We start from the raw sequence: 11,688 nt of genomic DNA, 5'->3' as shown, positions 1-11,688 counted from the left end.
ATGGTCCTAATATTTAGCTCCATTTTATAGCCTTGAAAATACAATCAATTAAGTTATCAGTTTCAAAACATATGAATATGTACAGACGAGCATGGAGATTCACAATCACATCTCAAGAACTGTTACAGAACGAACACTTTCAATAGCACCATATAAAAACACATTTTGACTGAAGTTTTCTTCCACACTTAGTCTTTACTGTTCTCCAATGTACTCAAATGTACTACTCATGTCAGCTGTCGAGTTCAATCTCATGATCAATGTGTAGAGTTTCTGATGAATGTGATTTGGTTTCTGTACATCATTGACTACAGGAAATTTCATGGTTTGACTCATGGGGGCCCGGCCTCCGAACCGGGAGCCATGTTCAGTGAAGACACTGCATTGTCTTGCTTTTGGGTTTTAAATTGTTGATTTCTGAGATCTGTAGTATCACCAAGTTTAAGCTTGCTTTTCTCCATATTGATGTCTGCTACCTCTGCCCGTAGGATTTCACCTTTGGAAAATGACAAGTGTGCTCCATCCTCTAGCCTTTTGATGCTGGCATCTCTGTCTGCATTTAGTGTTTTCGCTTGTATAAGTAAACTATTCTCATTCTGCAACACTGCCATTTCCTCCTTGAGTTTTTGATGCTCTTTAACTCTATTGGGATCTGCTTTGAGGCACTTGATCTCTTCCTTGAAGTGAAGCAGGAGTTGCACAAGCAAAACAAATTCCTCTTTGAGACTCTTCTGCCTATCTGGTGTCGTTAGCCGTTCTTCTGTGAGTGATTCTGTCTCTTGTTGGAAAAGCTCACATTTTTTCAGCAGATTATGAAGTTGCTGCTTACCCCAGGTGATCTCATTCATAAGTGCAGCCCTTTCCAATGCCAGACCACTTGCAAACTTTTCCCGTTTCAGTATGGAAGCTTTGAGGTGGGCTATCTCCCTCTTCAATCCGATGTTCCGTTCTTGCAGGTCTTTTGATTTCCTCTTAAAGGCACGGTATCCTTCTGATGTCTTCAGCACTTGTTCTGCCAATTGTTTGTTGCGGTTCTGAAGAGAAGCAATCGTTTCTGAAATTCCTGGGTACCTCGGTTTTTGGTTTTATTTTCCCTGGGATAAGCCTCTAACTTGTTTGACAGTGTCTTGTTTCGCTCTTTTAGGTCATTCAGGTGTTCCTCCATCTCACTCGATAGTTTGGCTTTCATAGCCAATTCTGCTGCCATGATTTCTTTCTCCCTTCCCAAGGTAGAGAACATAATGTGAAGGTTATTAAGATTAGTGAACTTGTTCAAAGCTCCTTTTGTAGCTTCTAATTTTCATCTCATGCATGTTCAAGCTTTGCCTACAAAGTATTGACAACACCTTGCTCTTCCATACATTTGTTATGTTCATTTGTTAATATGGTGTTTTCATACTTGGATTTTGCAAGTGCTTGTAAAAGATCCCCAATTTGTTTTTGTTGGATGTCAACAAGCTCAGTTTTAGCTTTCACATCCTGTAGCAAAAGGGTAATTTGGTCTTGCATCCCAACAAACTGCCCAGAATTTTCTTTTTTAAGGTCCTCATTTTCCATCAATAAATTAGAGGTCCCGTCTCTAGAACCCTTTATCCCCTGCAGCTCACTGGATGCTTCGGTTCTAAGGCTGCTCTTGCTTTTCTGTAATAACGGTTCTTCTTGCACATTGTTAGTTTCTTTCTGAACATTTCTATCATCCTGTCTGCTCACTACAGGATTCTGCTCCTCCTGTTCTGATGATTTGCATATCATTTTATCGGTTTCAAGTGTGCAAACACCAGCCCATCCACCATTATTTTCCATGTCACATACTACCTTTTTGACCCCATCATTATTCTGAACAGGTCTTTGCAATTCCGTTTTTAGAGCCTTGTTTTCTTCTTCTAGGGAGGCCAACTTTTTCTGCAAATCTTCAATTTCCCTCTGAAGCTTCTGACCTTTTCTGATCTCATCTTGTAATTCTGCTTCAATGTTAATGTTTTCTTTCTGGAAAGCATCAATGCCTTTTGAAGATTCTTTCTGCATAAGTTTTAAATCAATCTGGGGTTCTAAATCAGTATCTGCCGTGGTTTGGGAACTGGCAATATGTTCCTCCGAATTCAATCTCTGACCTGATATGTCTATTCTCATGCTTTGAGGCGTTTCATTCTCTTGTTTCAGCGTGGGTATTCCTATATGGAACTCTCTTATCTTTTGCTCAAGGACCCCATACTCATCTCTGTTTTTCTCAGATCCAATTCCTGGTCTTTCATCCCTTTCGTTTAAGTCCTGATACTCAGGTTGCAGTTTCAGCAGGTTCTCTATCACCATATCTGAATTTGCAGTGTAAAAAATATCATCTGAACTTTTGACACCTATACCCATGATGCTTGATTCAAGCCCATCATCAGACCCAGCTACCAGGCCTTTCTTTTTGGACTGTTCACTGTCCATGCCTACAGAAATAATGAGCATTGTATCCTCAGGCCTATACTTTTAATGCACAAGGACACAGTCCCACATCCAGGAATTAAAATTCCTGTTATATTTAACCCAAAGAAAGGCCTGCCTGAATTTATTTGATCTTAAGCGAAATATTTCATCGATAGACCTGCTAAATAGGAATCTACAAGTAGCAGCATTTATTGACATAAGACCAGAATGAGTACCTTGAAAATTTTCTCGAAGCAAACTGGAATCCCTAGGACAAATATGATTGTCCCACAGCCCTGACTGGTAACAACTGCAAGTAGCTTTTTCGTATGATGGATATTAGAGTCAACCAAGATGCTGCTTGAGCAGGTATTCTCAATAGAGAGTCTGAAGAAAGCCTGAAATGCAGAATCGCACTGGTGGAAAGCCAAACAATCTGCAACTACCTGGCAAACAACCCTATATTTAGATGAACATAAAATATTGGGAGAGAGGACAAAATTAAACAAATTAGAAGTAAGATACTAAGAAATATTTAGTAAATAGTTCTAAATAGGACTGGACTCCATTACTTTGGCCATGGGTCATTTTCTTGACACAGATAAGTGGAAATTCTACATTGGAATATTCACTAAGAATCAAAACCCTGATTGAAATTTATCTAGCACGGTCAGCTGAAAAGCATTTACAAAAATTATATCAAGCGATTCTTTCAGTCTTTCATGAATACAAAGAATTAGGGAATAGCAGACACCGACACAGAGATATGATATTGCCCCAAACTGTGAGATATGGCGATTCTGGTGCCAACAGTAATCTGGATAGAAAACCCTTTGTAATGTGAACTCAATCCGGAAGTCATGGATGTTACATACCTACTTGAAAGTCACTGGGTTTATCTTTCTTTCAATACCAAACTCGGCCTATAAATCTACAGACAGACTCCAGCATCTAATCTGCATAGTAGAATCTTTGCAATCAACAACAAGCCCATTGCTGTTTCCCAATTAATTTCAAAAAGCAAAGGGCTAATGGGCACTGACGGTATAGATGTTGGAACTACCAGAATCACAACTGGATTGGCTTTGGTCAATAAACTGATGGGTTCAATGATGGACGCTCTGTCCATCCATAAACAGCGACTAAAATGGAAGGAACAAAATGGGATTTTATGATATTGAAATGCAAATTAGAATACAGCAAGAATTATCAGTACCTTAATTCATAACCTAGCTGCATCAATGCCTTTGGCTTATCTGTCTCGTTGTGCCTTCTTTCACAGTAATGGCTTATCTTGTCCTGCTGTGCCTTCTTTCACAGTAATCAGATCAAGGATGGATCCATCTTCAAATCCACACAGCACTGAAGTATCTTACAGTACAGTAATAATGAAATTGCATGACTCTTTCCACAGTTGTTTTCTGTAATTCAGATGGTCAAGGTCCACCTGCTGGTTCAAAGGTCATATGTTAAACATGTTTTTCTTGGGAATTTAAAGGAATTTACAACGCTCCCTGAGACTTTTTCAAATATTTCTTGAAGGTTATCCAATTGTTTTCTATAATGATGGGAGTAGTCTACCTAGGCGGTATGTCGAACGATAGTGGAGTTCGTATTTCCACAGTTGAAGCCACCGACAAGGCGCGCAAGCCACTCAGCTAACTGCACAAGTTGGACCAGCTATATATAATTCTTCAGAGGGTCCACCATTGTCATCATCACCTTCCTGACTTTGCTCTTCACACACATCAAGATGGATATACAGCCAGATTGCCGGTGGAGCACATCTTCACAGATAAGGATATATATTAGGATATATATTATTCAGCGATGTGACATGTTCCTAACTTTATTGGATGTTGGGATTTTAAGTTCTTTTTACATACGCGTTACAGTGTGGTGGAATAAAAGTGCTTGCGTTGCAGTGTGCTGGAAAGATAGTGACTCATGAAATTTATTTTAAAAAGAATGGTTAATAGCTTGTTTAAAGGCACTGATATTTTTTTTATGAGAATGTGACTAGATTCAACCACAATGCTTCCTAATCCTTTGGCCAGAGGAGCTTCGGCCTTTTTGGGTGTTGGCGGTGTCTTAGTCGAATGGGTAGTTACATAATTTACTTTGATTTAAAATAGGAATATTTCCATAGATATTTATTAAAATATGAATATTTTTATAGATATCTATCTAATCGTTGAGATTTAAATATGTCTATAAATATTTATTTAATTTAATTGTTAATATTTATTTCAAAAGTAATTATATTTTATTTATTTAATTTAATTGTTAATATTTATTTCAAAAGTAATTATATTTTATTTGATTAGGTTGAACTTAAGTCAGGGTTAGTTTTTGTATTGGATGGACTAATTCTATAGTGGCTGCCATTTTTTCATGATGGTATGAGAATGGTTTGAGGTCAAGGCTAGTTTTTGTATTGGATGAACCAACCCTATAGTGGCTGCCATTTTCATGATGGTTTGAGAGTAGGATAGTTTTTGTATTGGATGGAAGTGTTGCGATCTTTAGTCCCTCCCCCTGAGGTTTGAACACATAACTTCTTAGAAACTAAAGTTTGTGCAAACCAACTCATCTACACTTCTAGAGTATCTTTTTTAACTTTTTTAATTAAATTGACTAAATAAATAAAATATCATATGAACAAGTGTCATATTAAATGAATTACTTTTTTTGGCATGTTGTATTAATAAATCATGATATTGGTCTATGGTATTGTAACAAAGCTTATTTACATATTGAAAATTTCCATGATAAAGTGGGGTGAATCTCTTGTTACATGTTTTTTTAAATGTATATATGTTTAACTTCATATGCCATTTGTTCATATGACATTTTTTAAATTAATCAATTTAGTTAAAAGACAAAAAGAGCATAGCTATATTGGAAATAAATTTCAACTTTTGATTTATGTATACTATTAAAAATATTCTAAAATATTGCGGGGAGGATAAATCTCTACCACCCACTTATTAATTATTAATAGATTGATGTTTATAAGTGTTTGATGTTTATTATAGATTGATGTCTATTGATATTTACCAACCATTTAATTTATATAGCTACATTAATTCATTATTATTTAATGTTTATTTATTAATCTTTTTATTAGAACATGTGATAAAGTTTTAAATAACAAGTTTTTTAAAGTGTGTTTTCTTAATAGAGTTGGTTATAGGCAATGTCTATAAATTAGTGTATATGTATTTGAATAAGTCCTATATTAATATGTATTTGAATAAGTCCTATATTAAATTACATGATTTTTCAGCAAGAATGTGTTTAGAATCAACCAAAATTAGCCCATAAAAACACTTCATGATACATTTCACATTTTATCTTTTTTTTTTTAATAATAATAATAATAATATACTTAATTTATGTTTAAAGAAAAAAATAACAACTTAATCATGAAATAAGTCTTTCATGTTTATTATAGATTGATGTCTATTGACATTTATCAACCATTTAATTTATAATAATATAATAATAATATCCATTTTTAAGGTCACAGCACACCAAATTGGTGTATGAGACCCCCTTGTTTGTGGGACAAGGGACCCACCTCCACGCAACGATTGGACTGTTAAGTCTATGAAGGCATACATACTCTACCCCCCTCTGGTTTTTGAACCTGTGACCTCTTAAGAGGAAACACATGCTCTTAACCATTAGACCCACTCAAGCTGTGTAATATTATTATTTATTATAATAAGTTGTATATGGCTACATTAGTTTATCATTATTTAATATTCATTTATTAATCATTTTATTAGAACATGGAATGAACTTTTAAATAACAAGTTTTTTTAGTGTGTTTTCTTAATGGAGTTGGTTATAGGCCTTGTCATAAAATAGTGTATATGTATTTGAATAAGTTTTTTTTTGGGGGGCTAAGGAAATAACTGTCATTTTTATTAACAGAAAATCAAAATTACATTTTGTAAACACATCATGTGTGTATGTGATGTTTGTGGAAAACGTGTCAGATAGAAAGAGATATAAGGTAGAGAGGGGTTAAAAAATGACAACGACCCTCGATACATGGACATGAGAGAGAAAGCATAATATATACAAAGGAAGGGGGCGATAAAAACTGACAAAAGCTACATTAGTTGAACTTTTCCCCTTTCTTTTTTTGCACCTTGTGACAACCATCTGATGCTAGTTCGATCGAGACCAACACCAAAGATATATCTACATCCACCAAGGGGGCTTCTTTATCTGAAACATATCTCTTTGAAACATGGGCTCTCTTGGAGCCCCTTGTACTCTCTAAGATCTTCATGCCTACAAGGGGAGAGTCTCGTTAAATCTAAAAGAGTAGACTAGACTAAGGTGGGGAGGACTCTATTGGTTGTTTTCCAATCTGATTCATATTTTCCTCTTCCACTTGTTCTTGAATATTCTCTTTGGATTCTTCTTATTTATCATCTATTGGAAGTATCTCAGAAAACAACGGTCATTTTGGATGCTTGGGTTGCTTCTTTTTCCTTTTGGGTTTTTATTAGCTAAAGGAAAAGAATTTTGTAGGTGACTTGTTAGAAAACATTCATGACATTTGAATGTTGTGTTCTCATAGTCCAAAACTTGTGACCATTGCAAATTGTTGTGCTTCAATATGATGTGATTTGGAAGCCCTTTGCTTAGATCTATTTCCACATGTATTCTGGCAAAGGTAAAGATACCTTTTGTTCGTTCCTTTTTTTTTTTTTTTAATTTTCCCAATGCATTACCTATGTCTTCAAGAAATTTATGTTGGTAGAAGGGAAGGGGAAGATTCCTTAACCAAATCAACATGGTAGTAACCACTATAGTTGTGGTATCGAACTCTGGGAATCATGGTGTGATAAACAATACAAAATTACCTTAGAACCATCGCCCTTCTTGAAATACAAAATCAAGGCCCTTTTGAGTATCAGATTGGACAATGAAGTATCCTTTGGAGCACAAGAAAATATCACAATTTGGTGTCCATGACGAGAAATTCCATTGGTTTAGTGCCTCAGGTTTTGGTAAAAAACTATTGAATCTACAAATGATTGTCTTTTTTTGGAGGTTTATAAAGAGAGAGGAGACTTCTATATTTATGACCTCTAAGGCTGGGGTATGTTCCATTTGGTAAACAATGTAAGGACCTATAGTATTTTGGTTTTGTTCCACAGATCCATAAACCCTCCCTTTAATTGCATCTTTGAATGAGATAGTTGTTTCATTTGCAGTCATGGCACCAGGAGCACCTCCAAATAGTCTAGAATTTAAAATTACTATAGAGTTCCTAGATATACAAGTATCTTTGAGTAGTTAGAAGTCATGGAGGACCTTCCATTCATATTGTAGACATTAGTATTTTTGGGGTATGCCCCATTTCACATCAATGTTTTTTTTGAGGAATTAAACTGAATCCGTGTTTTTTGTCCAGATAATTCTAGATTTCTCCCCTAATTTATCTACTAAAAAAATGAAAATTTATTCCTTTTTTGGCTCTACCTTGAATGAGGGGGTTCCAAAAGTTGTGGGAAGAGTACATGGGATACCTTGACCCAACACCAGTAGAGACAATGCAGCCTCGAGGGCAAATAAAGCTAATATAGCTCGTGAAATTATACTGTAGCAAAAGGAAAAACCATAAGAGAAAGGTTTTAATTTGTGGTACTTATTGTTCATTTTACCCTCCTCCAAGTCAACCTGGACCACTCTCTATCAATGCTATCAGCAGAATATTTGGTGGTCAAGATGGGGTTTCGAGCATGCCATGGTATGGCCACCATGTTGGGGGATTCCTTTGAGTTAGCTCTATTAATTTCATTGCCCATGACAACCATGCAAATAATTTGTAAATAATTCTCCCCCAAGTGGAGCTGACTGCGTTCATACACCTTGCAGCAGATTTGGAAGGGTACAGTGAAGCCATGACAAGAGATGGAAGTATCAATTAGAGAAGGCATGAAAACCATGGTGTCTTCAGACATTGAATAATATATTTGGGGAACCCTATAGAGACGCGTGATCACTCCCCCAATATTATTTTCCAACTACCGTATTTGGATAACTTAGATATTAAGTTACATTCTTTTTCAACAATCATGTGTTTAGAATCAACCAAAACTAGCCCATCAAAATACTTACTCCATGATACATCTCATATTGCTTAGATTAAAAAATCATAAAAATAGGTATTGTTGCAATACTATGACTTATCAATACCACATGCCCAAAAAACCATAAATCATTTCATATGACATTTTTTTAATTAATCAATATAATTAAAAGGGAGAAAATGACATAAATACTTTGAAGATAAATCTCAACCTTTGATTTATGAATACCATTGATGAGCCTCGGTATTGCAACAAGAATGTTGCAACTCCCAAGGCTACAAACTTTAATTATCAACCCAGGGTTTGTACAAACTTAAGAGGTATATGCACTATATGTGCAACATACAATGTGTCCTCCCTTTGCTGTCATGATGTAATGGAGTGCATGTACCAAAGTCAAATTTTAAACTAATTGCAGAAAATGAAATGCTCGAAATGGAACCTTAACCTATTGCAAGAAAGAAAGTATAAGGAAATAAATCTATTCTAATTGCACAAATTAAAGATCATGAACTAAATTTCAACCATTACATTTCAAAGAGTTTAGATCCATTAACAAAGTTCATTGGATGTGACAATCAAGGAAATCATCATTGTATTATCCAATCCATAAATATGTCCATTAGCCTAAATCATTGAAATGTTTTGCATGGGTAAAGAGGCAAGTCCTAACTGATCTTTAGTCTTCCCTAATAATTGATTTAGAGCCTATGGGTCTTGATTCAATCCTAAGGGACAATAACCAAGCTTCTTGAGCGAATTTGGGCAAGTATATACATGTTGGAAGATTGCTACAGGGTTTCCTGTAGTTTACTACAGGAAATAACAGATTTTCTATAGGGAGTTATAATTCACCGAATGACCAACCAAATCAAATCCAAATTGGATGGGATAAATTTTGTTATTGACTAGGATATCTTAGGTCTCTATTCCAAGTGGAATCACTCAAAAATACCTCTGTTAACCCCTGCTAAAAAAAAACAGAAAATTACTAGTCTAAAATCTAGAAATTTGAGAACTAGTGAGTTAGTAAAACTATCATATGCCTAACCTATTCAAGTGAAAATGCAATGGGGTAATTTTTTCTATTAACTAGAATGTTTCTTTGATATAATGCAAGTGGAATCAACTCGATTGAAGTTCATTAGCATGCTCTAAAAAATAGTAGAAATTTATTGTTATTTGCCACAAGGGACTTCCATAAATCTAGATTTGGGAATAAGCAAGCTAATATAAGTAGCTCAATGATTACTATGACCTTCCAAATCTGTTACAATGATGAAATGATACTTGTGATCCTACAAAATAACTTACTTGAACGATTTAACCCAATCCTACAATAAGAAATCATTAATACTAAATGCAGAAATAGAAAAAAACAAAAACAAGAGATGCATGCGAATAAGAAGTGAAAAGAAGAAAAATAAATGATACAAAAGGGCTCTGAGGCTCCTGGGATGGCCAAGCCCAAGGAAAATCAGATTCCTATGAAGGAGACCAAGATTTAGAAGCTGAACATGTCACAAATATTCATTATTTCCATCAATATAATTACATCCCTGCAGAAAATAAAAGTGGAGATTAAAAAATACGAGTTCTCTCCACAAGAAGACTAAGAAAAATCAACCCCTAGAGGCAAATTCGACTTGGTACTTATAAAAAATTATTAGGAATCATTCCCCATGAAAGGAGGAAGCTTTCCCCACCAAAATCCCTTGATTAGTGGATCTGGTTCCCAATACTAGGAATTTGCATTAAATGACAGGGAACACATTCCTAGATTTTCTCAATCATTGGAGCTCCATAATCTATGCCATAATTATAGAATATCTTGTTGATTTATTATTTAATATTGATCCTCTTGTAGTAGGGAGCAAGTCCCTAAATTATCTCGTCCTCCAAATGATACGAGTTCCTTCAGCTAGTGAAATCATCCAAGATCTTTTACTTCTGTGATGTTGTTAGAATTGCATTTAAAAGAGCATAAAAGAACACATATGCATGCTTAAGAAAGAGGAAACATGACAATGATCAGCGAGTCAAAACACGAGACATTTGATAACGGAGTTCATCTAGTGTGGACTACGTCTTCGGACCCGTGTCAAGATGGTAGAGGTTGCTTCATATAACGCTATAAGAGATGATGAAGTACATGGAAGACTCTTTGTCGTAGCAAGCTTATATGCCCTCAAACAAGAGTGCCTTATCTCTCCACGTGACGTCTTGCTTATAGAAATTCTAACTCAAGAAGGCTTCCTCTCAGCCTAACAAATTAACATGATCTCACACAATGTGAGAATGAGTATCCCTTCAACATAGTTACACAGGGATCTCAACAACAATACATAGCAATACAAGCTAAATACATCTCACATAAGGTGGAAATAATGATCCCACAACATAACATCAAATAGGGATCTCAAACATGATACATCATCTCAGCAATTATGAAGGAAAACATGACATGACCGATTCACGTACCTTCACCTCCGAATTTGGCCGAAAAATGGAATGCTCAGTTACAAACACTAACTACACCACTGAATTTATGTCTCCGAGAGGTGTAAAATCGACTATCCATTTGTCGAATTCCGACACTGTCAAAATTTGGGCCTTTGGGAATCTTTTAGATTCCCCGTGATTCTCCAAAGATTCTGTTCTCTGGGCTAACTGGAGATCTGCAACTCAAATCACAAATATGGTCTCACCATCATGATCCTTGCAATATTCTGAGAATTTTGAGTGTAAACTCGGCTCAATTATGGCTCTGTCGATTTTCAACCTCCAAGGAATTTGGAAGATTCCCTTAAGATTCTTTAAAGATTTTGCTCTGCCGAGAATCTGCAAATTTGGTACTTATATGGTGATTCTTATTTCACGATCGTGTTCCCTATAAAATTCTGGTTAAAATGGCTGTAAACTTCATATCATTCTGACGAAATAAAATTTACCTCCTAGGAGAATCTCAAAGATTCCTCGCAAGTATCAAAAATTCTAAAAATATTCCCTCAAAATATTCATGTCTTAGAATTCGTGCCACATGATTATGACCCCCTGGTTCCGCCTGCAACTCCGCTTCTTCGTGGTCCATTGGTTCCCTGCTCATGGCTCCCTTGGCCACTTTCTTGGGCATCAAAGTTAAGGTTTATATGGTAAA

General features: G+C 35.6%; 1 protein-coding gene across 1 annotated transcript; it reads right to left on the bottom strand.

Annotated features, from left to right (window-relative positions):
* Positions 1–1,326: 1,326 nt before the first annotated feature.
* On the bottom strand, positions 1,327–3,987 carry LOC149253525 (uncharacterized). The gene is made up of 3 exons (XM_089454521.1): positions 3,629–3,987; positions 2,649–2,858; positions 1,327–2,435 (listed from the first exon to the last, which is right to left on the bottom strand). Exon 3 carries the CDS (start codon positions 2,431–2,433, stop codon positions 1,327–1,329), a length of 1,107 nt encoding a protein of 368 aa, XP_089310647.1. The 5' UTR covers positions 2,434–2,435; positions 2,649–2,858; positions 3,629–3,987.
* Between the last annotated feature and the right edge of the window lie 7,701 nt (positions 3,988–11,688).

Source organism: Pinus tabuliformis, chromosome 7 (assembly GCF_031772625.1).
Source record: "Pinus tabuliformis cultivar Carrire ecotype Pingquan chromosome 7, CPIR1, whole genome shotgun sequence".
NCBI lineage: Eukaryota > Viridiplantae > Streptophyta > Pinopsida > Pinales > Pinaceae > Pinus > Pinus tabuliformis.
This window is presented reverse-complemented; position numbering and strand designations above follow the sequence as displayed.